At 40.5% G+C, this 27438-nt stretch overlaps 1 protein-coding gene across 1 annotated transcript in view; it reads right to left on the bottom strand.

Moving 5' to 3' along the window:
• Window positions 1–267: 267 nt before the first annotated feature.
• Window positions 268–27438, bottom strand: part of LOC130203938 (uncharacterized) — a 71416-nt gene continuing 44245 nt past the window's right edge. The window contains exon 5 of the mRNA XM_056430401.1: window positions 268–548. Within this exon, the coding sequence (XP_056286376.1) occupies window positions 268–548 (281 nt within the window). The remainder of the gene's footprint in view (window positions 549–27438) is intronic.

Here is a 27438-nt window from a genome sequence, read left to right as displayed (position 1 = left end):
CTTTCCATTCATTCCAAGTGCCATCGACATGTTGAACTAAACAAAGGTAACTGAGTAGATTAAAGCCATAGACACTGAAACTAAATGGTGTGTAACATGGTCTGTCAATGTATTTATTTTGTATTAACAGGGTTTCTGCTTTTTATGTTGTTGTTTTTTGTGTTTGGTCAGCCAAAGACTCACTAAATCTGTATCTGAACTATTTAACTTGACAGTGCTGTGACAGTAATAGGTGCATTTTATATAATGCAATTTGAAACTTGTGGTTTAAAAAGGCATGATGTAAACGCCCCATAAAGGGACAGTCAGTACCCACAGGCCACGTGGGCCTCTCCATTGCCTCGTAAATGACCAGTAGCTCCAGGCGGATAAGTCAGTTCCCATGCTCGCCCTTGACTTTTCACTTTCACAGATGCTGCTTATCAAATCTCTGGCTGTCTGACGTGTAACCCAGCCGCCGATAATCCGATGGCAGCAGCTGGAAGCAGAGGGAGCAGTGACTGTGACACCGGGGTCCCTCAAGGCTGGGTCACATCGTCGATGTTTGGCTGAAAGAAACAAAGATAACAGATCATGTCTCTGTAGTGAAGCAATGTTTGATTTCAAAACACACAAGTTAATTATTTACTGGGAAGTTACGTTTTTAATACTGTAATAAGGGAGTTACCCTCTTTAACTTATTGTACAGATTTGTGTTGGGTTGAATAAATCAGAAATGCCCTTCTGTATTGTGGATTCTTCAGATATACTCTGGCTCTCTAATCAACTTACATATTGTCTTTCACGGTTATCCTTCTACATGTGATGTCCCTTTACTTGTGTTATATACATTAAGCTTTAGAAATTAGACTTTCATGCTAATTCATTTTCATGCAGATTCAAGTAATAATTAAGTGATTAAAAAATTACTTTTATATAAATGTTATGAATGTAAACACATTATTCATCCATTATATTAAAGGACCTCAATACAACATGACATAACACCATGGTACAGAAAGCTTTCTCCATGAAAACAAGTCATCAATGTTCAACATCTCTTCTGTTCCGATTTGTAAACCGTCGTCTCCTCTTTCTGAGTTACTTTATTATGAAGTTTTAATATTTGAGACGCACACAGCTGAGAAACCACCAGTAAATAAAAGGACTGATGAGATATTGATCGATATTACGGTTTTACAGTTGGTTTGACAAAATCTATAAAAATGTAAAATGGCCCGATCACAACAAAGAGAAAACATACCTCACATGTCCCGTGACAGACTCCTCACTGGGAGAAACCAAAGCAAACTCTGTAAAGGCAGTTATTTCTGTAAAGGCACCTTCCAAAAGAGATAATTCCCATGTTTGTGTTTTGACGTCAAACTCAACGGAGTAAACACCCACGTGCAAACTTTAAATACAAGCGCTATCTCCAACCTTCAATTTAGTTTTGCAAGTAAAACCAAGAGGTCTCTGGTTTTACACAGTCAGTGATTTAAAATACAGAAACAGCCCTGAAAGAGTGAACAAACCCCCGGTGCTATACACAACGCTGCACGGCTGGCTTGGACGACATGCTAACAGTTTACCAGAGACCACCGGAGAGAAACGTGTGAGACCTGCTGTACAGTGTCGTACAGTACACACAAACGCATGAGTTTTAACTTGAGAAGCAACTGTGAGGAATTTTATAACATTTGAATATAATACACAGATGACTTTCCTCTGTTAAAGCCAATGTCAGCACAACGCCGGGCTCCCAATGGAGATATTTATTCAGGAGCCGCTTGTCCCCGAAAAGGTCAGTGTGCCTACAGCTCTTATAACGTTCTCTTTGTTTCCAGCCACAATAGTGTCGGGACATTCACCCCTTTCACTGTCGGATACTCGAAACTTCCCCGAGTCTCTCTATGTGACATCCCTGTGATCGACTTTTATACTGCGACAGTTTTGCACATGCTCTGACATGTTGCGTTGACAGATATATGGGGAAGTGTGAAGAGATGTGCTGGGTTGTATTAGCTTGTAAACACAATTCACAGTTACAAAAAAAGAAGCATTTGATCTCACCGTTACTCCCCCCCCCCCCCCCCCCAACTCTCCCCTTCAGTTTTAAGCCTGGATCTAATTCTCGATTTTCCTTTTCACAACGGCAGCGTTTTAATTGTGACTTAAGAGAAAAGTGCCCACAGGGTTCCGTGCGTGCACCATCTGCATAGTTTCTCCTATGATTGCTTTCGGATTTTCTATAGCAAGGAAGTGTGAGGAATTACCTCTTCAAAGAGATGTGTGGCCCACCAGCACTAATCCCCAGTTAATGGCCAGTAGAAGCAACAGACCCCAACAACCTCACATCCTGGAGAGGTTTCATGTACATAATTCCTTTGCCAGGTTAAAAAAAAAGTCCCTAATTGTAAAAACTATTTCAGCAACTCTAATGGCAGGAGGGAAAAACCAATACCAGAATATATTTCTTCTTTCGGGAAAGCCGCAACCTCAAAACTCAGACAGATTTTTTTTTTTTTTCAAAATACCTCTTTTCAGAGTGCTGTAATTCAACAAAGCCACTTAAGAAGTGAAGAAGTAATTAGTGATTAACTTTCCTTTGCTGAGGCTGTTAGAGTGGTTTGTTCCAGTGACTCTGAGAAACAAGCACAGCTCTCCCTGGTGGCCTCGAGCTGAACCAACAGACCGTAATTGGACTCACAACCTCCCAATTTACAGAATTAAGGAAAGCCATCAGCCTGTCTTATTCCGCTGATTTGTGCTCAGGACGAACACTCCAAGACAAAAAGGAAAAAGTGAGATTCTGGAAATTTCGGCCACTGCTACAGGTTCTAAATCATTGATGTTGAATGAGAATTTTAGACCATTTAAAAAAAGATTTCCCTTTGAAAGGATTCCCCGTTAAATGACTCGCATTGTGCAGTGGAATATCGACACATGGGTTTCCTTGCAGAAAGGGACCCCCCCAATTAACGCTTTAGCGCTTCAAAGTCAAATATTTACTCTAATACAAGCACAATTAATTGGAGAAACATGGATGTTTTGGCTGCACACATGTAGAACAGATGCCACTGAGCCTTGGGGAAGCGCAAACACTTCACTTTCACTTCGCTGATCTCTGCGGCTGCTTTGCAATGATTTAGCATTTATTCAAATTATTCAGACATCACAGTTTGTGCCACGTGACCTGTCAGCGCTCGTTACAGAGCAGTTAAGGCTGAAGAAGTGTGACAGGCCGGGGCGACTGTAAGCGTTCGGATGGTTTGAAAACACCAGTGTGAAAATGTGTTGTGCCAAGTCCAGCTAATCTGTTCAGAAAAAGCGTGTTTAATGTCATTGACAATCATATTAATCAAAATCAGTCTTGGGTTATGTGACAAAATGTACAGCTGCTGAAATATGTGCACTATTTTATGACAAATTATGTGAAATCCCCATGATTCAATGCTTTCCAATGTGTAATTTATTTATACATGTATATAGATGAAGCTTGTGGTGTTTATGTTGGTTATACTACAAATAGTAATTTCTCTCTGAGATTGGAAACACTTTGATTGGTAATTTCTAGATTATTTGTGCTCCTCTTCCAATATTTATACCCTCGGTAATGGATATCAAGACAGTTTTCAGCTAATGGTTGAACATATCACCACCCGAGGTCAACGAGGAGATCGTCTATTGGTCGAACCATAAAATGTTGAACCTTTAATCGCCTCACCTTTTGGCTAATTCATAATTTAGTGAACTGGGAGTGAAACATTTCGCTTTTCCTGGCTATGGCCCGCTAAGTGAAATGGTGTGGAAAGTGTGAGGTCATTAACCTGTTACAAGTATGTTCGGCCCTAATATCGGGGATAATGTGTTCCACCCAAGTGTGACAAAAAAGGGGGGAGACCTCGTCGTTCACAGGTATTCGTTTTGAGAAAACTTCATTTGGGAACATTAGCTTATGAAAAGTTAATATGAGATTTCCACTCTGCTGCTCGTGGACCAATAGAGCACATGTGTCAAAGTCAAGGCCCGCGGGCCAGATCCGGCCCGTGAATTAGTTCTCTCTGGCCCGCGGGATGATATCTAATTACTATTAAAACCGGCCCGCAGTATTATGTGTCCGCAGCACCATAATACTACAAGTCCCAAGATGCACTGCGAGTGCATTGGCGCGTACCGAGTGCCCGTGAGCGAGCGCGATCCCGCGTCTTCTCTTCACTTCATGAGCAGCAGCAGCAGAGTCACAGTGGAGGCCTGAACATCGCCTTCAATTGTCATCTCCCTCTCCCCCAAAATGGCAAAAAGAAAGGTAGATGCTGAAAACAGGGGGTTTCAAGACAGGTGGGAGGCAGAATACATGTTCACCGAAGTAAAAGGAAAGCCTGTGTGTCTTGTGTGTGGAGACAGCGTGTCTGTTATGAAAGAATATAACTTAAGAAGGCACTATGAAACATCAACGAAACACACAGGCACAGAAAGACAAATACAAGAATATGAACACAGAACAAAGGCTACAGAAGGTAGCAGAGTTAAAAGAAATCTTAAGTCCCAGCAGGCTATGTTCACAAAAGCCAAATCACAAAGCGAGGCTGCAGTCAAGGCCAGTTTTATTGTGGCTGAAGAGGTCGCAAAATCAGCCCGCCATTTACCGAGGGAGACTTTGTAAAGAACTGTATGCTCAAAGTTTGTGACGTTGTGTGCCCAGAACAAAGGCAGCTATTTTCAAATGTGAGTCTGAGCAGAAACACAGTTGCTGACCATGTAAACCAGCTTTCCACTAATCTTAAACAACAGCTTGTGGGAAAAGGAAAAGATTTCATCACATACTCCCTTGCTGTGGATGAGAGCACCGACATATCGGACATTGCTCAGCTGTCAATTTTCATCCGTGGAGTGGACTCAAGCCTGTGCGTGACAGAAGAGTTTTTGGGATTATGTCCGATGCATGGCACAACTACAGGAAAGGATCTGTATGAACAGGTGTATCCGGGTGTGTAAATGACATGGAGCTGCCTTGGGACAAACTTGTGGCACTAACAACAGACGGAGCGCCCGCAATGTGCGGTCATAAAAGTGGCTTGGTGGCAAGGATTCGGGAGAGAAAAAAGGAGAAAGACGGCACGGGTGAGCTGATATCTTATCACTGCATCATAGCCTACACCAGGAGTCGTTGTGTGGCAAAGCTTTGAAAATGGAACATGTTATGAGCACCATAACACGAGCAGTTAACTTCATTAGAGCAAAAGGTTTAAATCACCGCCAGTTCAAGACGTTTCTGGAGGAGTTAAATTCAGACTATGGTGACCTGCCCTATCACACAGAGGTGCGGTGGCTAAGCAAGGGAAAGGTGTTGAAAAGGTGCTTCGAGCTGCGTGAGGATATCTGTCTGTTCATGGAAAGCAAAGGGAAAGACACTACAGAGCTCCGTGATAAAAAGTTCCTGTGTGAAGTCGCATTTCTGTGTGACATCGCTGGCCATCTGAATGAACTGAACCTGCTGCTGCAGGGGCGGGGCCATGTCATCTCTGACATGTATTCTACTGTGAGGGCGTTTAAAACCAAGCTGAGCCTGTGGGAAACGCAGATGCGAAAAAATAACTTTGACCATGTTTCGTGTTGCAAGACCATGCACGAGCTGGTCTCTAAACAGCCTACTGAGCCCAGTGAGCCTACTGTCGTGTTCCCGAGTACAGAGTTTGCTGACAAACTCGGCATACTTGCTGCCGACTTCAGGCGGAGATTTTCCGACTTTGAAGCCCAAAAAAGCAGGTTTCAACTACTCAGCAATCCATTTGCAGTTGACGTGGAAAGTGCACCAGCAAATCTCCAAATGGAGCTGATTGAGCTCCAGTGTAATGACACACTGAAGGCAAAATATGAGTCCGTGGGCACTGCTGAGTTTGCCCGTTTCATCCCCGACACAATGCCTGAGCTGCGCACCCAAGTTGCTCACATGCTGTCTATGTTTGGCAGCACATACCTGTGTGAACAACTGTTTTCGTTGATGAAACTAAACAAAACATCACATAGGAGTCGTCTTACTGATGAACACCTGAAGTCAATCCTGAGGATTTCCTCAGCTCAGAGCCTGACCCCAAACATTAATGAACTTGTACTCAAGATGAGACACCAAGTATCGGGCTCAGCCTCAGACAAGTGAGCAGAAAGGACTTGGACTTGATATTTCTTTGAAGGGAATTATTATTATTTTTCTCCAGTTGAATGGACCCAGGGAAATGTTGCCTAAGAAATTAATGCAACTGTTTTGCACTTTTGCAAGTTTGCACTAACTTTTCTAATTTTATTATAAAAGACAGTCATTGGTGAGGATCAGAGCAGATGAGGGAGCGCCACCAGCTCACCCTGTTTATCTAGTAGGAGCATACAAAAGAAGGGAACGGTTTTATGGGCTGAGGTCTGATGACACGCAAACAACATTCCCTGAACCATCCAGTTTATAGCTCGTCGTGTATGAATCCATGCCTTCCTTCTGGTAAACTCAAACCGCCGCCGTAAAAATAATTCATCCAGGTCAAAAAGAGGCAAAACTAAGTTGCGTTTTTAAAAAGTGTTCATGACGGCGAGCTTTAAAACATATACCTTCCAGGAGGAAAGCCTGTTACTTATTACTTGTTGCAGCTTTAGGAACCCAGTGGCCTTTTGTTGAAGCAATGATGAAACACTTCTTACAATCATACTTTTACACATTTATTTTGATTTACAGAATAGAGCGTATTCACTCACGTGACCACAACAAACTCTGGCGGCCATGTTGGGGTCCCACCACGGCATTGTTTTGCTTATTTGTATGCCGCTCTTCCCTTAGAAATTACCATTATATCCTGAAGGAGACACAATTTCAGTTCAAAGCGGTGTGCCTTGTGATTATGGTGCTGTGCCTCATTGTTGGATGTGGGACTAATGATTCAGAATATGGGTTTATCAGCTCAACAAGACACACTAAAAAAACGATTGACGCCCTTCTTAGAGGTGACACATTTAAATATTGTTTGATACATTTAAATAAATCAATTACAAAACGAAGATATTTATATTGAATGGGTGTAACACAAAATGTAGGAATACTTTCATTTATTAGATTTATTTAGGTTACACTCACAAAAACGATTCAAGCCCTTCTTAGAGGTGACACATTTAAATATTGTTTGATACATTTAAATAAATCAATTACAAGAATAGATATTTATATTTAATGGGTGTAAGACAAAATGTATGAATACTTTCATTTATTAGATTTATTTAAGTTACACTCACAAAAACGATTCAAGCCCTTCTTAGAGGTGGCACATTTAAATATTGTTTGATACATTTAAATAAATCAATTACAAAAATAGATATTTATATTTAATGGGTGTAACACAAAATGTATGAATACTTTCATTTATTAGATTTATTTAGGTTAGATCACGTGTCAAAGTCAAGGCCCGCGGGCCAGATCCGGCCCGTGAATTAGTTCTCTCTGGCCCGCGGGATGATATCTAATTACTATTAAAACCGCCCGCAGTATCATGTGTCCGCAGCACCATAATAGTAGAAGTGCCAAGATGCACTGCGAGTCCATTGGCCGGTACCTCGTGCCCGTGAGCGAGGGCGATCCCGTCTTCTCTTCACTTCATGAGCAGCAGCAGCAGAGTCACAGTGGAGGCCTGAACATCGCCTTCAATTGTCATCTCCTCTCCCCAAAATGGCAAAAGAAAGGTAGACGCTGAAAACAGGGGTTTCAAGACAGGTGGGAGGCAGAATACATGTTCACCAGTAAAGGAAAGCCTGTGTGTCTTGTGTGTGGAGACAGCGTGTCTGTTATGAAAGAATATAACTTAAGAAGGCACTATGAAACATCAACGAAACACACAGACGCACAGAAAGACAAATACAAGAATATGAACACAGAACAAAGGCTACAGAAGGTAGCAGAGTTAAAAAGAAATCTTAAGTCCCAGCAGGCTATGTTCACAAAAGCCAAATCACAAAGCGAGGCTGCAGTCAAGGCCAGTTTTATTGTGGCTGAAGAGGTCGCAAAATCAGCCCGCCATTTACCGAGGAGACTTTGTAAAGAACTGTATGCTCAAAGTTTGTGACGTTGTGTGCCCAGAACAAAGGCAGCTATTTTCAAATGTGAGTCTGAGCAGAAACACAGTTGCTGACCATGTAAACCAGCTTTCCACTAATCTTAAACAACAGCTTGTGGGAAAAGGAAAAGATTTCATCGCATACTCCCTTGCTGTGGATGAGAGCACCGACATATCGGACATTGCTCAGCTGTCAATTTTCATCCGTGGAGTGGACTCAAGCCTGTGCGTGACAGAAGAGTTTTTGGGATTATGTCCGATGCATGGCACAACTACAGGAAAGGATCTGTATGAACAGGTGTATCCGGGTGTGTAAATGACATGGAGCTGTCTTGGGACAAACTTGTGGCACTAACAACAGACGGAGCGCCCGCAATGTGCGGTCATAAAAGTGGCTTGGTGGCAAGGATTCGGGAGAGAAAAAGGAGAAAGACGGCACGGGTGAGCTGATATCTTGTCACTGCATCATACACCAGGAGTCGTTGTGTGGCAAAGCTTTGAAAATGGAACATGTTATGAGCACCATAACACGAGCAGTTAACTTCATTAGAGCAAAGGTTTAAATCACCGCCAGTTCAAGACGTTTCTGGAGGAGTTAAATTCAGACTATGGTGACCTGCCCTATCACACAGAGGTGCGGTGGCTAAGCAAGGAAAGGTGTTGAAAAGGTGCTTGAGCTGCGTGAGGATATCTGTCTGTTCATGGAAAGCAAAGGAAAGACACTACAGAGCTCCGTGATAAAAAGTTCCTGTGTGAAGTCGCATTTCTGTGTGACATCGCTGGCCATCTGAATGAACTGAACCTGCTGCTGCAGGGGCGGGGCCATGTCATCTCTGACATGTATTCTACTGTGAGGGCGTTTAAAACCAAGCTGAGCCTGTGGGAAACGCAGATGCGAAAAAATAACTTTGACCATGTTTCGTGTTGCAAGACCATGCACGAGCTGGTCTCTAAACAGCCTACTGAGCCCAGTGAGTACAGAGTTTGCTGACAATCTCGGCATACTTGCTGCCGACTTCAGGCGGAGATTTTCCGACTTTGAAGCCCAAAAAGCAGGTTTCAACTACTCAGCAATCCATTTGCAGTTGACGTGGAAAGTGCACCAGCAAATCTCCAAATGGAGCTGATTGAGCTCCAGTGTAATGACACACTGAAGGCAAAATATGAGTCCGTGGGCACTGCTGAGTTTGCCCGTTTCATCCCGACACAATGCCTGAGCTGCGCACCCAAGTTGCTCGCATGCTGTCTATGTTTGGCAGCACATACCTGTGTGAACAACTGTTTTCGTTGATGAAACTAAACAAAACATCACATAGGAGTCGTCTTACTGATGAACACCTGAAGTCAATCCTGAGGATTTCCTCAGCTCAGAGCCTGACCCCAAACATTAATGAACTTGTACTCAAGATGAGACACCAAGTATCGGGCTCAGCCTCAGACAAGTGAGCAGAAAGGACTTGGACTTGATATTTCTTTGAAGGGAATTATTATTATTTTTCTCCAGTTGAATGGACCCAGGGAAATGTTGCCTAAGAAATTAATGCAACTGTTTTGCACTTTTGCAAGTTTGCACTAACTTTTCTAATTTTATTATAAAAGACAGTCATTGGTGAGGATCAGAGCAGATGAGGGAGCGCCACCAGCTCACCCTGTTTATCTAGTAGGAGCATACAAAAGAAGGGAACGGTTTTATGGGCTGAGGTCTGATGACACGCAAACAACATTCCCTGAACCATCCAGTTTATAGCTCGTCGTGTATGAATCCATGCCTTCCTTCTGGTAAACTCAAACCGCCGCCGTAAAAATAATTCATCCAGGTCAAAAAGAGGCAAAACTAAGTTGCGTTTTTAAAAAGTGTTCATGACGGCGAGCTTTAAAACATATACCTTCCAGGAGGAAAGCCTGTTACTTATTACTTGTTGCAGCTTTAGGAACCCAGTGGCCTTTTGTTGAAGCAATGATGAAACACTTCTTACAATCATACTTTTACACATTTATTTTGATTTACAGAATAGAGCGTATTCACTCACGTGACCACAACAAACTCTGGCGGCCATGTTGGGGTCCCACCACGGCATTGTTTTGCTTATTTGTATGCCGCTCTTCCTTAGAAATTACCATTATATCCTGAAGGAGACACAATTTCAGTTCAAAGCGGTGTGCCTTGTGATTATGGTGCTGTGCCTCATTGTTGGATGTGGGACTAATGATTCAGAATATGGGTTTATCAGCTCAACAAGACACACTAAAAAAACGATTGACGCCCTTCTTAGAGGTGACACATTTAAATATTGTTTGATACATTTAAATAAATCAATTACAAAACGAAGATATTTATATTGAATGGGTGTAACACAAAATGTAGGAATACTTTCATTTATTAGATTTATTTAGGTTACACTCACAAAAACGATTCAAGCCCTTCTTAGAGGTGACACATTTAAATATTGTTTGATACATTTAAATAAATCAATTACAAGAATAGATATTTATATTTAATGGGTGTAAGACAAAATGTATGAATACTTTCATTTATTAGATTTATTTAAGTTACACTCACAACACGATTCAAGCCCTTCTTAGAGGTGGCACATTTAAATATTGTTTGATACATTTAAATAAATCAATTACAAAAATAGATATTTATATTTAATGGGTGTAACACAAAATGTATGAATACTTTCATTTATTAGATTTATTTAGGTTAGATCACGTGTCAAAGTCAAGGCCCGCGGGCCAGATCCGGCCCGTGAATTAGTTCTCTCTGGCCCGCGGGATGATATCTAATTACTATTAAAACCGGCCCGCAGTATTATGTGTCCGCAGCACCATAATACTACAAGTCCCAAGATGCACTGCGAGTGCATTGGCGCGTACCGAGTGCCCGTGAGCGAGCGCGATCCCGCGTCTTCTCTTCACTTCATGAGCAGCAGCAGCAGAGTCACAGTGGAGGCCTGAACATCGCTTTCAATTGTCATCTCCCTCTCCCCCAAATGGCAAAAGAAAGGTAGACGCTGAAAACAGGGGGTTTCAAGACAGGTGGGAGGCAGAATACATGTTCACCGAAGTAAAAGGAAAGCCTGTGTGTCTTGTGTGTGGAGACAGCGTGTCTGTTATGAAAGAATATAACTTAAGAAGGCACTATGAAACATCAACGAAACACACAGACGCACAGAAAGACAAATACAAGAATATGAACACAGAACAAAGGCTACAGAAGGTAGCAGAGTTAAAAAGAAATCTTAAGTCCCAGCAGGCTATGTTCACAAAAGCCAAATCACAAAGCGAGGCTGCAGTCAAGGCCAGTTTTATTGTGGCTGAAGAGGTCGCAAAATCAGCCCGGCCATTTACCGAGGGAGACTTTGTAAAGAACTGTATGCTCAAAGTTTGTGACGTTGTGTGCCCAGAACAAAGGCAGCTATTTTCAAATGTGAGTCTGAGCAGAAACACAGTTGCTGACCATGTAAACCAGCTTTCCACTAATCTTAAACAACAGCTTGTGGGAAAAGGAAAAGATTTCATCGCATACTCCCTTGCTGTGGATGAGAGCACCGACATATCGGACATTGCTCAGCTGTCAATTTTCATCCGTGGAGTGGACTCAAGCCTGTGCGTGACAGAAGAGTTTTGGGATTATGTCCGATGCATGGCACAACTACAGGAAAGGATCTGTATGAACAGGTGTATCCGGGTGTGTAAATGACATGGAGCTGCCTTGGGACAAACTTGTGGCACTAACAACAGACGGAGCGCCCGCAATGTGCGGTCATAAAAGTGGCTTGGTGGCAAGGATTCGGGAGAGAAAAAAGGAGAAAGACGGCACGGGTGAGCTGATATCTTGTCACTGCATCATACACCAGGAGTCGTTGTGTGGCAAAGCTTTGAAAATGGAACATGTTATGAGCACCATAACACGAGCAGTTAACTTCATTAGAGCAAAAGGTTTAAATCACCGCCAGTTCAAGACGTTTCTGGAGGAGTTAAATTCAGACTATGGTGACCTGCCCTATCACACAGAGGTGCGGTGGCTAAGCAAGGGAAAGGTGTTGAAAAGGTGCTTCGAGCTGCGTGAGGATATCTGTCTGTTCATGGAAAGCAAAGGAAAGACACTACAGAGCTCCGTGATAAAAGTTCCTGTGTGAAGTCGCATTTCTGTGTGACATCGCTGGCCATCTGAATGAACTGAACCTGCTGCTGCAGGGGCGGGGCCATGTCATCTCTGACATGTATTCTACTGTGAGGCGTTTAAAACCAAGCTGAGCCTGTGGGAAACGCAGATGCGAAAAAATAACTTTGACCATGTTTCGTGTTGCAAGACCATGCACGAGCTGGTCTCTAAACAGCCTACTGAGCCCAGTGAGTACAGAGTTTGCTGACAATCTCGGCATACTTGCTGCCGACTTCAGGCGGAGATTTTCCGACTTTGAAGCCCAAAAAGCAGGTTTCAACTACTCAGCAATCCATTTGCAGTTGACGTGGAAAGTGCACCAGCAAATCTCCAAATGGAGCTGATTGAGCTCCAGTGTAATGACACACTGAAGGCAAAATATGAGTCCGTGGGCACTGCTGAGTTTGCCCGTTTCATCCCCGACACAATGCCTGAGCTGCGCACCCAAGTTGCTCGCATGCTGTCTATGTTTGGCAGCACATACCTGTGTGAACAACTGTTTTCGTTGATGAAACTAAACAAAACATCACATAGGAGTCGTCTTACTGATGAACACCTGAAGTCAATCCTGAGGATTTCCTCAGCTCAGAGCCTGACCCCAAACATTAATGAACTTGTACTCAAGATGAGACACCAAGTATCGGGCTCAGCCTCAGACAAGTGAGCAGAAAGGACTTGGACTTGATATTTCTTTGAAGGGAATTATTATTATTTTTCTCCAGTTGAATGGACCCAGGGAAATGTTGCCTAAGAAATTAATGCAACTGTTTTGCACTTTTGCAAGTTTGCACTAACTTTTCTAATTTTATTATAAAAGACAGTCATTGGTGAGGATCAGAGCAGATGAGGGAGCGCCACCAGCTCACCCTGTTTATCTAGTAGGAGCATACAAAAGAAGGGAACGGTTTTATGGGCTGAGGTCTGATGACACGCAAACAACATTCCCTGGCCTGAACCATCCAGTTTATAGCTCGTCGTGTATGAATCCATGCCTTCCTTCTGGTAAACTCAAACCGCCGCCGTAAAAATAATTCATCCAGGTCAAAAAGAGGCAAAACTAAGTTGCGTTTTTAAAAAGTGTTCATGACGGCGAGCTTTAAAACATATACCTTCCAGGAGGAAAGCCTGTTACTTATTACTTGTTGCAGCTTTAGGAACCCAGTGGCCTTTTGTTGAAGCAATGATGAAACACTTCTTACAATCATACTTTTACACATTTATTTTGATTTACAGAATAGAGCGTATTCACTCACGTGACCACAACAAACTCTGGCGGCCATGTTGGGGTCCCACCACGGCATTGTTTTGCTTATTTGTATGCCGCTCTTCTTTAGAAATGACCATTATATCCTGAAGGAGACACAATTTCAGTTCAAAGCGGTGTGCCTTGTGATTATGGTGCTGTGCCTCATTGTTGGATGTGGGACTAATGATTCAGAATATGGGTTTATCAGCTCAACAAGACACACTAAAAAAACGATTGACGCCCTTCTTAGAGGTGACACATTTAAATATTGTTTGATACATTTAAATAAATCAATTACAAAACGAAGATATTTATATTGAATGGGTGTAACACAAAATGTAGGAATACTTTCATTTATTAGATTTATTTAGGTTACACTCACAAAAACGATTCAAGCCCTTCTTAGAGGTGACACATTTAAATATTGTTTGATACATTTAAATAAATCAATTACAAGAATAGATATTTATATTTAATGGGTGTAAGACAAAATGTATGAATACTTTAATTTATTAGATTTATTTAAGTTACACTCACAAAAACGATTCAAGCCCTTCTTAGAGGTGGCACATTTAAATATTGTTTGATACATTTAAATAAATCAATTACAAAAATAGATATTTATATTTAATGGGTGTAACACAAAATGTATGAATACTTTCATTTATTAGATTTATTTAGGTTAGAATAGAGGAAGAGGACATGATCATTTCTCATCATCCTCTTGTGCATATTCCAGAGTGTTCATTTATAGCACTAAATTCTTAACCAAACCATCATTTATTTGCCATTGTGACTTAAATGTGTAGCTAAAGATAAGTGGTCATTCAAGCAGGATAAAGATCTTTTATATTTTGTATTAGTTTTTTTCTTATTAATGAAGATTCTCTTTAAAACTAATTTGAACAGTAAATGTTCTGGACTAATATTTCAATTTAATTTATATACTGCCAGAAAAAAGGGATTTATTTGTTTTTTAAATTATTATTTTAGATTTGTTTGATCTGTCACCAGTTTAATTGAAAAATAAAAAATAAACATTAAAAAACAGTAACTGAAACATGATAAATATCTTATCACAATCAGAGTTAAGTGCAGATTGAAGTTCATATTTTTCTAGAGTAGTGATTTTTGTAATTTCAGTCTATGTTATCGTACATCATTTGGCTTTTCCATTGTATTTTTATTTATTTGATTTAATTTATTTGTTTTTATATCGTATGTGACATACAGCTGCTGTAACACCTCAATGTCCCACAATCTATTCATCCATTACAATTATAATTTGATATGTGGCAGATATGTTTGCATTATCTCATATTCTTTTCCTGCAGCTTGACTCCACCGCTCCATGCATCTTAGTACACGTAATGCTTCCTGACGCTCTGTTTGACTCGTTGCAGACGACACCATAACTCCTGATGTTTCTATCGATCCTTCAGCCTTCGTTGAATTTATTTCTACAAGTCTATACAAATCTGTTTCTGTGCAGCCTATTGTACCAGAGGGGTTAATGTATTACACAAAGTGTTCAGATCAGGGATTAGATTTCCCCCCAATACCATCAGTCAATTCTCGGAGCTCTCCGGGGCATTCATCATTTTGACAGTTGCAGATAAGGCAATTATTTTCCCCGAGCAACTACAAAATGTAGACAAGTGCTTTTGTGACAGTGTGTCTGTTTGAGGGGGGAACACAAATATTATTCCACCAGCCACTGATGGCACGTATTGCTCGCTACAAAGCGATACCCTCTGTAACACAAAGGAAACAGATGTTATGAGCATTTATGTGTCCTAATGCACTTCAGTGTTTCGTCTTTATACAGCGAAGCTCCATGCTGCGATTCAATAAGACGTCTTTACACATGGTTTGTTGTGAAGGCCTTGTTATTCTGCAGCTGGAGAAAATACGTACTCCGTAATAAAGGCCATGATTGTTTTTTACGGATGTTCTAATTGTCATTTAAACACCAATTTGATTCATTTTCCAGACTCTCTTCTGAAAATGTGTTTCAGAGCAACTGTAAGAAAAAAAAATTAATGTCTAATTATTGCATTAAGTGCGTTGGTTTCATTGTTACATGACAAAAGTAAAAAATGAAAATATCTTAAAAAATGTCAATCTGCATATTAACTGTGCAGCTGTTACAATCAGTGCAAATACATGTGTATATTCACAAATGTGAAAGAGCAGTTAGTTTTGTTAAGCAGTGTTGTTTTGAACCTGATGTTCATTGCCCACCCAACTGTCCTGAGATCTGTTCCCTCGGCATGAACTACACGCAAGTTGAAGCTCTCTCACCTTAACTGAGAGCTGCTGGCTGCAGGACTGTGTGTGATCTCCTCTATTAACCCCTGGGGGGCAGCAGAAGACCTTCATTTCTACTCTGGGCCAGCTGCTTATGGCTGACTTACACCACTGTCACCTGCAGCTGACAAATCCTTAAAAAACAAACAGTAAAGTTTGTTCTTACAAACAACGATTCAGAGAAACTTCTTTCTTTCTCACTCTGCCTCTGTTTCTCTTTGTCAGATGCTAAACATACAAAGAGTCAGACTTAACTAACATAACTAATAGCAACAGATTTTTTAAATGCAAATATTATGAACTATATCTTAATAATTTAGGTCCTTGTAATACATTTGATTTATTTATTCAAGCAAATGTTGGTAAGAGATAAGATAATCCGTTGTTAGTCCCGCAGTGGGGAAATGTACCAGAGTACAGCAGCGAAGGGGTACATTGCACGCAAGAGACAACATGACATGAAAATAAAACAAGCGATATAAATAATAAACAGTAATAAAAGCAGTGCAGAGTCTCCAGTAACTTAATATTATATATAAAGACATTACATATAAATATAACTACAAAACAAAACAATTACTTGCAGATAGCAAATAATGTCATATGTCATTGCATAGACTGATGAGCGTGATTATGATCCGTTACTCAATAACAGCATCTCAATGCATTACATTTTTACAATAAAGAGAGATGGAGAAAAAAGAATCAAATATGAATATTTACTTTCTATTTTGTAATCTGTGAGCCAACCAAATTCATTATGAAAGATAAACAAGGCAACACGTCTTAAGTGCACTCTTGGTGGATTATGCTCCTTATATACCATAATACCCTTCATATGAGTATTATTAGTGCCAGACGGCGTTGTTTGTCAGAACCTCAGAGTTAATAAATGTGAGAGAGAGGAGGCCGAGCAGGATGATGAAGTCAGGCTGAGCTCAGGTCTGTCATCGGATCAAAGTGGGAACTTGCTCTCCCGTCGCTGTCAGCACATTTTAATGATTGCTGAGCCGGGCCGAGCTGTTCCTCCCTAAAACTTTCCCATACCAAGTGTCTCATAGATTCATGGTGTAATCATTAACTTGCACTTAATTTGTCTGGAGCAACATTAAATTCAAATTACAAGGGGATTTTGGCAAAGGTTGGTTTCATACAGCAGCTGAAATGTCTGTCCTTTAAAATGTATATTAGGAAAAGTCCCTCAGCAATGACAAAAATATATAATTCGACTGATCTGGAATAGGAATAAGTAGACCCTATGTTTACCTTAAATCTGTTAACTATAAACTCTGGAAAACAAACCACTAATTATTTTGACTAGACCAACTTATTTTAATGTAATGAAACATCCAACGTTACAAGTACAAAGACATGTTAAAGTGTGAATGTGCCTAAATAAAATGAGATTATTTTATGTAAACAATACCCTTGAACCTGAGCCATCTACTATGGATAATTGTTCAAAATGAAAATATAACGGTTTATCTCTTCAACATCATGTCATACATGATACCCATCAGTATGTCAGAAAACAGGTTTCATCTAGTACACTGAACAAAATGTACACTTTAAAGACGTCATTGCTCATTGGCATCAAAAGCAGTAATTCTCGTGATTTGTTCCTAATCAAAGAGCCAAGACCTCCTTCAGCAGGACTGCGATTTGAATAATTAAAGATACAATGTTTGCCCTTTTCTTGAAAACATAGCTGTTCTTTTATCCTTAAAGGACGGCAAATATGATTTCAAATAACAAAAACAGTGTCATTACTGGACTGACAAAGGTTTCACGAGGCTGTCTGAGCCGAGCTGCTGTGACAATAAATCAGACAGAGGAAGAAGGCCGAGGCCTTTATGGGGAGTGCCACCCATATATTGACTGCACATCATAGCAGCCCTCCTGTTGTAGGCTGGATTATAAATCCTATTTTGGAAAGATATATGGGATGTTTGATGTGTCACACCTGCCTTTTGTTCAACCTAACCACATGTTCGTTTCCCCCCCCCCATTTACTTACATTCACGTTACTCCTATAAATTGTTTCAAAGTCGACCTGAATTAAAGTCACTGAGAATTTACTTTGCATGTATGGTAATTAGACATTTGATCCAATAATGTTGCTACGTATTTGGTTAGTACAGCGTCAGTAATACTTCTAGTAAAACTACAAAACTTTGTACGTTAAATTAGCTTACCCCTTTTGGTCTGAAAGTGTCCTGCTCGCCCGTACGTCTTACTGGACGCACGGTACATGAACTGGTGTGGGCCGGTGTAGGCCTCTACAGGGCTGAAAAGTTGTTTCAACTAAAGAGAGAGAGAGAGAGAGAGAGAGAGAGATCAGCCAACAGATGTTCAGAGGGGATCCAAGCTGAACCGGGATCAGCCCCTTCAAACTGTCCCTAAAGCGACCTCAGTCCCAGCAGAAACTCTCATCTCCCAGCCTGCCAGGGACGTAGATCTATAAGGTTAATTTTTTTTCTGCTTTTTTCCGACAGTAAGTAGAACAGTAGTATCTATAGCTCCGGGAAAGTTTGTGTTAAATGCTTTGTCAGATTCGTAGTTTTGCGTACTTTGATCATATATTTCCTCGCTGAATATGAAATGATCTAATTATACGGGAACATGCTTGCGCAGCTGCTACAACACCAACGTATCGAGAGCTTGTGTTAAGAGTAAAGACACACAATATAAGTGCTTATATTCACTGCAGAATGTCAGACACTGTATTTGACAATGGTGCTGAGATGTTGAAGCGACGATGAGCTCTGAAGACACAAGATCAGGTTTTGTCCTCGGTATTTCTCCTCGACTTCCAGGAATTTAGTGATGACAGGAGGTTTACATTTTACAACGACAACTTTTTTTGTCGTAGAGCTCAGACTTAACGTAGAAAACAATAGAAATACAAATGAATCAATCAATTAAATATGAAAAGAAAATGAGAAATATGCAGTTTTTGGTGTCTTGTTGTGGTGGATGACCTCAGTATTCTGGAGGATCCTGCAGCCTGCAATAATTTCTCACCACTAAACTCTTGTGGCAGTTACCATTTGTTCTCTCAGACAGAAAAACTTTGGGACACTAAATGCCTCTATACGTTGTCTTTTGCATTAGGAACATATTTACATTTCCACTGCAAGGATTCTGCTGAGGCTATTATTGTGTCTCGAGTGACTTATGGTAAGTTTACAGTTAGCGCTTAAGAGCACAAACAGATATACACACGCGTAGCGAGATAAACACAAACATATGCATGCACGCACACGACCGTGCACACAGACGCACACACACCATCCTTCAGAGCCATTGATTCGGTTTTGAATAGTGTATTTTCTCCTCAGCCTAGATAGTCTTGCCACTGCCCATGCTGTTAGTGCGCCAGGCGTTTTCAAACTCTTTACATCCATTACATTGCACTAGGTAAATACCTAATGCTGGAAACATTTGTCAATGTGTGCGCCTGGCTGAACAGAATAGATTATTGGGGGCTGAGCAAAACACACTGCATTTCCAAACAGCACTATGCCTGTGACATATTAAAAGAAAACTTCACGCAAGACCCCGTTTCCTCCCTGCACCGAGGATATGTACTATTTCAAGAAAATAAAGTTTGCAAACAGTTGTAAACATTCTTGGTGAAGAATGGAGTGTCAGTATTTCCAATAGCAGGAGCAGCAAAGGCCATTTCTGCTGTCTTGGCAACAGTATGCAGCACAATGAAACAGCTTCGTGTTTACTGGTAATGAAAGAGATATTTAAAACAACTCAAAGTATTGGAATGGTGAACACCGTTTATTGTCAGGTGATTCTTCAACTGCCCGGAGGTCATTGTCAACCATTTATCTCAAACACGGTGTGTTGTGACACTGACTTATGAAGACGTCGTCTTCTTCTTTTTGTTTGCCACTGTTTTTTAAAACTTTTATTTTTTCTCCACTCTTTTTAAAACCTTAAAAGTTTCACTTTAGTGTTTCTTTAATATCTTCGTCTGAATGCCATCTGCCTGCTTTGTAAAGCACTTTTAAATGCCCTGCTGTTGAAAGGTGCTTGAGAAATAAACTTGCTCCGCCTTATTAACGTATTCTGTCGAGTATTTATCGTGAACACTTTGGGGGGGAAATGACCTAAAACTTTGGATCGCAGCAGGTGATGATTTCATCGATTAAAACCAGGTCAAAGCAGAAATAGACCATTTGAAAGAGCATTTCTATCGTCTATTTAGATGGAACCTGTTGCAAGAGCATTTCGTGCTAATTCCTTCAATTACTGTGACTGCTCCTGCATTCAAACACGGCTAACTGAATCATCATGGAGCACCTAAATAGCAATGTAAAAGGACCGGTTTGAGTCTGTTTAATTGGATTAACGTTTCTCTAGAATGGCCGTAATAATATGCATGGAGCTGTGGGAAGTCTCCTAATGGTGAGTTACAGAAAACTATTTTTAGAATCCGAACATTCAAAACATCTAAATATGGAGAAGTTAAAGAGAAAAAGAGAAAAAGTAAAGTATTGTCTCTGGTGAAACGGAAACATAATAGTTATATGGCATATAAGGTAATACATTATAGAATATTCACTCAAGAGTAAACACAACATTGTGTTGAACAGATCTTCTGTTTAAAAAAATAATTGTATTAGTTGTTTGTTCATCTCCTCTTAGTGACTGGGATGTCTCAAACTATTTCAAATTGCAATGTTGTAAAGTTAGACAATGAGCCGAAGAACAAGGGATTTGTTTCATTTTGTATTTTTTTAATTCTATTTTTCATTTTGCCAGACGCCAAAAATAAATTTGGCTACTTTCTCATGTTCTACTCATTAATTGAACAAATACAATTGAATGAACACAATCTTGCACATTGGAAATAGCCTATTATTTTGTTTTGTCATCACTGTGTGCATTATTCATGCAGACAAGATGCAGAGTAGAAACATAAAATAACAGTTAGAGGACTGTGCAGTCTTGGGGATCGCCTTTAAAAAAAATGAACTAGATAATTCTTATTTGTGTGTGACATACCTATACTTATAGAAAAAGTAGTCTCAGATGAAATGAAAACCTTTCTTTACGTCAGCATGCCTCTTCTCTGTGCCTCTTTGATCTCCAGTAATTGATAGAGAATAGGACTCCTGCGGCAGACCCTCTTCACCAAAGATAAACAATAAAGAGCAAGGCCTAAGAGTGGACAGGGGTGATGTCGGGTCTCTTATTTGGGTGCGTTTTCATTCATTCCTTTAATATTCCATTCCTGGTTCTGCTTCATAGGTTTGTCTATTGTGGAGCACTGAATGGGAGGGCGCAGGAGCGTCTCTGCTTCCGTTAATTAGAGCTTTTTTTGCGCTTCCGCTCCTCGAGGAGTCAAAGTTTAAGCAGCGGAGAGAAAAAAGAAAGAAAGAAGAAACCCTCTGTGTTGCTCCAACCTTAGTCCTCCATTGTGCCTTCAAAGGCATGAAAAGGTATAGTTTACCACCGGTTGGGGTGTAGGTGGCTGCATTGGAGTGGCTGAGACACACAGTAAAAAGGGAGATTTCTCACCCCAGAGAGCATTGTAATAAACTACAGGGATACTAGTTAATAATTATAAAAGCATTGATGGCATTTTACTAACTAGGCACAGTTTGAGTTTAGAGTATTTATTTTAGAGCAGTGTGAAGATCTGTAAATCCGAATATGAAGTTCATATGAAGTAACAGCGATGAGACATTCCAAGGACTATTATATGCATACTGATTGTGCAGGAGCCTTTACATGTTAAATGACAATTGTTTGTGCAGGCTTAAGGAAAAAGATATGTATATATGCTGGAGTCCTGGGGTCTGTAAAGACATGTGGCTTCGGGTGTCCCTTTATACCTTGAGAGTCCCTTTGCCTCATTAGTTAACACACTTTCTTAGTTTTGAACAATACCTTAGCTTGAGTTCTCCCAGCAGAAATTCCCCCGCTCAGTCGATATTTCCAGGGCCTGCAGCAGAGTTTCAGAGAGAGGGCCCTTTCCCCCCTGTCCTAACAGCTTTAATACTTGTAATTATCTCTTGCTGGGGGAGGCTGGAAATTGGATTAGGGTGGTGAGTCTCAGCTGAATGAATTACCTCCATCTCCCCACTTGGTGGGCCACACACTGATAAAGTGCGGAAAAACGGATTTGGATTCATCCTTAGCATTCATGGCTTCCTTGTGGAAAAATGAAATTTACCAACAGAAGGGGCCAGTGTGCCAGCAGTATCTGTCCACAGCATGTTTCATCTGCTCCTGCTCTACTGGAAATGCAATTACCTGCGTTATCGGGGCCTAAATGGTGACAGTTTGGCAAGGGAACAGTTCCACCTGCCAAAGGCATCATCCGACAGTGTGTTTGTGACATTCAGTATTCTTTCAGCTTGAAATTAGTCCTCCTTATTTCCACCTATCAGGAGTGAAACAATATGCATATATGTTTACAGGTCGGCTCATATTGTTGGAGACTGAACAATTAGATATCCGACCTAATTTTTTGTATTTCATTGTGTTTAAATGCCCAATTCTGTGTATGCCTCTTATCTCTAACTCACATGATCCTGACATTCTCGCACATATCTGTAAATGTTTAAAGAAGTAAAAACATAACAAAAACTCAGGTATCGTTAGATATTTTTGATGGCGACAACATTTTTGAAATGGCAACTATCTAAAGCTCAGAGTGGCAGAAGTTAAGAGCAACACACCAGAGAAAAGAAACAAGTGGAACAGCCAATAACGATGTTTTATTTCTTTACTGTAGCCTTCAGTTGAATGATTGCAGACACAGTATAGGTTGATACTAAATTATTTAACAACACCAATTCAGCTAATGTTCTACATGTGTTGTTTCTCTCGAAGGAGCAAAGCAAAGCTCCTTCAGACAGTCTATTAAATCAATATGTGGGACGGCTTGCCACTGTGGATAACTCACCTCCAATACAACTCACAGAAAGTGAAGTGAGTAGTTAAACTGACGGATTTTACACTTCAAACCATCAAAATTCAGCGTAGATTTCATGATCTGTCTTTCCAGATATATTTTGGGAGATGAATGGTTTGAAATTGGGATTTTATTACAAATCATCAAACACTTCCCTAAATGTTGTGTCTAAATGAAGCGAAAATTACCTCAGACTAAGCTGAACTAAAGAGATAATGCTCTGAGGAGAAGTTAGACTTTCACTTAATTTGGAGGGGAGCCAGCTTTATTTCCCCATTGTTCATTAAGTCGTGGTTTTAATTCGGTTTCATATTTAATTTCCCGCTGTGTCATTGTAAGGAATCAGATCTAACAGAGGACAAACTAGCCCTACATACCCAGCGCTCGCTATCAGACACCCCCCTCGTCTTTTCCACTTCCCATTCTTTTAACCCCCCACTGAGGACAATCCTTGAAGGTAGATAAAAAGAACAACAAAAGATAATTAAATCTAAAAAAGGAGGGAAAAAATCTCTGCTTTCTCACTCAAACAGTTGGGGATGGATTTCAGCACAGTAAGGGTTGGGCTAATTTATACAATAGCCTGATGGGAGTCCTTCAACATTTACACTCTGCCTGGGACATGGATGGGTAAAGAGAAATTATATTTGCCTCTAATTGTTATATGTTCCTATTTTCGCTGTCTTACCTTATCACACTCCCCAGCACAAATAAAACACACTTTATTTGCATTTGTCCGATTTGCAAGACCATCAAAAGCCAAATTCAAAATAATTCATGATACGGTTATCAATTTACAGCTGTGCCGTTATCAGAGGAGTAAAGATGGCTTTGACGTGCCTTGTTGTTCCAAGTCAAACCTGCATCCCATCGGTGACAAATCTAAAATTCTAATACAGTAATGCTTCACATAGACCTAGCTATTTAGGCGTGAATTTAATATTCATTGCTTTTGCAGCTTGGTTGGTTTTAAGGTGCTATCACCCTTATCCACCCTCCTCACAACCCCACCCACTCCCCAACATCGCTGCCACCTAGACTCCTATATCCACCAAACAGGGGCAAATGGCAGTCACTGGGACAGACGCGCTCACACACACATCCAGCCGTCTCTTTGTCCCTCCCTCCTTCACTCATTTCCCCCCATTCTCTTTCTCCGGCTGCCTCTCTCTGTCCCCCATCACTCTCCCTGTCCTTGTTTTTGATCTTCAAACGCTGGTAGGGATAATGACTACAAATCAGGGATGAAGGTGAGTGATCACAATGTGGCCCACCCATCCCAGCTGGCCTTTTTACTCCCCTCATATGATGCATCTTCCTGACTCTTTCTGAGAACCCGCTGAACTGCACCGAGAAGCTTTCATATGGAGTTCACATGGGGCTGAATACAGTTGCACGGACTCAGTGTTTTGGACTTGCGAAGTGGTTTTATTCTTCATCGGCAAAATTGGAAACAATAATCCAATGTCAAATATTTATGTTAAAAAATATCTATTTTCATGTCGTTTGTTTGAATATATGAGAACATTATATTATTATTTAACAAACTGGGTCACAGTTTTGGCCATTGTTTTATTGTTACTTAACCTTTTTGGTGAACGCTGCAGCAACACTTCACTTTTACAAAAAAGTTGTACGAGAGAACCACACAAGCAAACAAAAAGGGGTTTTCAACAAGTCCTCAATTCAATTAAACTATCAACATAACTTGTTTCAAAGTGAAAAAGTAGATGTGAACATTATTGCAGAGCTAATTCAGTGTTTGACTTTCACCTAATGTTGTGACAGTAGTTATGTATGTGTTTAAACTGCAATGGACAATTGAAAACACACAACTCTACGTCATTTTCCATACACCACTGTTTTTATGCAAATTCCTATTTCTATTTTCAAACGCATTTTTTATTTGAAAGTTTTTAAAAATCGAAATGCCGAAATGTAAAAAAAACCTCTTGAAATATCGACCACAAAATGTTTGCACTTTCAAGAAAGCAAAATGTGACAAAGTGCAATGAACAGACTAAGCAAATCAATCATGACGTACAAGAAGCATGTCACTTAAATGTCCACTGAAGCTTCAGCTCCACTGGAGAGACGAGTGTTTAACGGGTCTGAGACCGAGACCGAGACCGTGACAGACACCTCCACTGTCTCGTGTTGCGGATCCGTCTTCATGTTGCGGTCTATACTCCCACCTTCCCAGTTCAGTTTTCTTCTCTTGATTTTCCATAAATGTGGTCAGAAATGTGGTTACAATTTGGATGGAAACCTGTAATATATTGTTATAGCAGATGGGAAGGATAGTGAAGTTTTGTAAATTTAGGCCCAGATGCTAATCAAAAACCAGAAGGTAACTTCCAGTGCTGTAAAGCTGCATTATATCTAATGTCCAGCAGGGTGCAACTGCTGATTGTATGGATGTCTATTGGAGAATGTATGCTTCAAGGTGTGTCTACCTTGTGATTGACTGGTTACTACCAAGGCGCTGGCGGTCTGGGAGTTTTCTGTGTTCTAACCCTTTCCCAGTATATTTTAAGTTCATGAACGTTGACTGTAATGTTTTTGTCGCCTACAAATGCAACACGTCTTAATTAGCATTCTGTTGTACTTAGCTACACCCTCTTGTCTCAATTATGTCAAGATGGCGAGCGCCAAAAAACCCAGATGTCAGCCACAATGCCAAACTAGAGACGGCAGTCCACAACCAATGGGTTACATCCACATCATACATACAGTTTATGGTTAGGAAATCGTTTAAGCAAGGACCACTGGGCGACTTGCAACACAAGAAAGATTTGACTACCATTCTTCAAACAAGAACACAATGAAAACATGTCGTCTGCCACCATATTTGAATGATAAACTTGATTGATACTGCACATCCAACCATTGGAGTTTCACTCAACTTCAACATCTCCTTTCTGTTTGGATGTCAAATTAAAAAGAGTCATCGTACCAGGAGTCCTATCCTTTCACATCATAAGTTTCTAATGGGCAGTATAGATGATTCATGCCAATCAAACATCTGTTCTGCATTCCCCTCGTCAAGAGGAGCACCTGTTGACCTCTACCTGACCTCTATCCGCCGATAAGCAATGCGGCGGGAGAGAGGGACTACGGCTTCCTGTTTCAGACAGGAGGATAAAAAAGACCAGGAAGAGGTAGTTTTATGACCACTGTTTACCTTGGTGGAGGCCAGCCTCTTTTCCTCTTTTTTTTCCCTTAATGTGCCCGGCAAAAAAATGTTTCACTAGGGAGCAGGAGGTGAAATTTTTCTCATCCAAATGGATGGCAATTTCCCACCATTTAGCACCTGAAGGTAATTAGCTTGAAGAGATTGCGGAGTGAGAAACACGTTCATGGAACATTAACTCTCGTACATTCTCCAGTTGCAGGGAATTAATAGGAAAGATTAAAGTTTAAAGAGAGCAAATGCCATTACCACACAAACCACCTCTCTGTGGCACCATCTTGGGCTAACTTTTCCCCCTCTTTATAATAAGTCCGTATTTCACGATGGCATCGCGGTCTGGACTACAATAGCAGGTAATAAGTGGTGCAGATGACACAGTTCTGCAGGTTTGCCATGCGGTTGTATATGAGACAATGAAGAGCATCAGTAACCTGCAGTTTCATTTTTTTCCATATTAGCCAACGTAATATGCTAAAAAACAACTCTAAGTCCTTTCTCTCAACAGCATGTTAAGCAAATATAAATGCAAAACTCAATTTAATTAAGATCTTAATCATAAGTTATTACCTCAAATGACACATCTGGTTAATTGAACAGGTTTTCTCTAAAAGCAAAATAAAAAACAAGCTTTTTTACATGTATGTAAAGTATACCATGTGAATGAACACTAATGTTTATTCTACTTGGAAATAGCAAAGTTGGCGACAGTGAACTGTGTATTTAAAAGATGATCAAAACCACACGATGAATCATACTTTCAAATTTAAGCGCTGAAAGAAATGAAATTGAGACATGGTGAAATTTATTGCCCAGAAAATCCCATTCTACTTTCTGATTCCAAAAGTCCAGTCCTCCTAGCTCTCGAAAATCTATTTTCCACATTTTAATACCCCACATAACAGTCCTCATAATTCATCCGAGTGTGTTAAGCACAGTTTTATTAGATCTGAAACAAATTTTGGTGGGGGATCCTATAGGCCATTAACCATGGAGTAATTTTATCCTTGTTTCCTTAATGATGCCATAATGGCGAGTGAATTTCTTAACTAAAGACTAAAGAACATTTTGAAGGTCAGCTTCATCTGCAGACTCCTTCATGCGCTTCTCTGAGAGATTGGAAAAGTCGGAGATCTTAGAAGAGTCATTAATAACGCTGAGGCTGAAGGCCTATTTGCGTTCTCGCTTTCTACCTTTTAATGTTACACATTCTTACTGCTCGTTCTCTTCCTTTCCTTGATTCCCTCTGTTTTGCAGTTTCTCTCATGCAGAAAGAATGGAGTGCTGAATGAGAGGGTAAAAATGGCAGCGCAGTGACATACAGATCCCAGATGTGGTGCCTCAATAATTTAAATTGTATGCCTTTGTTATCACTTTAATCATTTTCTTTATTCGTTTGAACAGTTGATAGGCCAAAATGCCATGGGAACAATTTTTATTTGGTGTGTGGTGCAAAGTCTAATTAGAATTAGAATTTTGCTGAGCCTTGAAATGGTTGGTACTTTATCCTGATCG

The sequence above is a fragment of the Pseudoliparis swirei genome, chromosome 13, assembly GCF_029220125.1.
Source record: "Pseudoliparis swirei isolate HS2019 ecotype Mariana Trench chromosome 13, NWPU_hadal_v1, whole genome shotgun sequence".
In the NCBI taxonomy this organism is placed as follows: Eukaryota; Metazoa; Chordata; class Actinopteri; order Perciformes; family Liparidae; genus Pseudoliparis; species Pseudoliparis swirei.
This window is presented reverse-complemented; position numbering and strand designations above follow the sequence as displayed.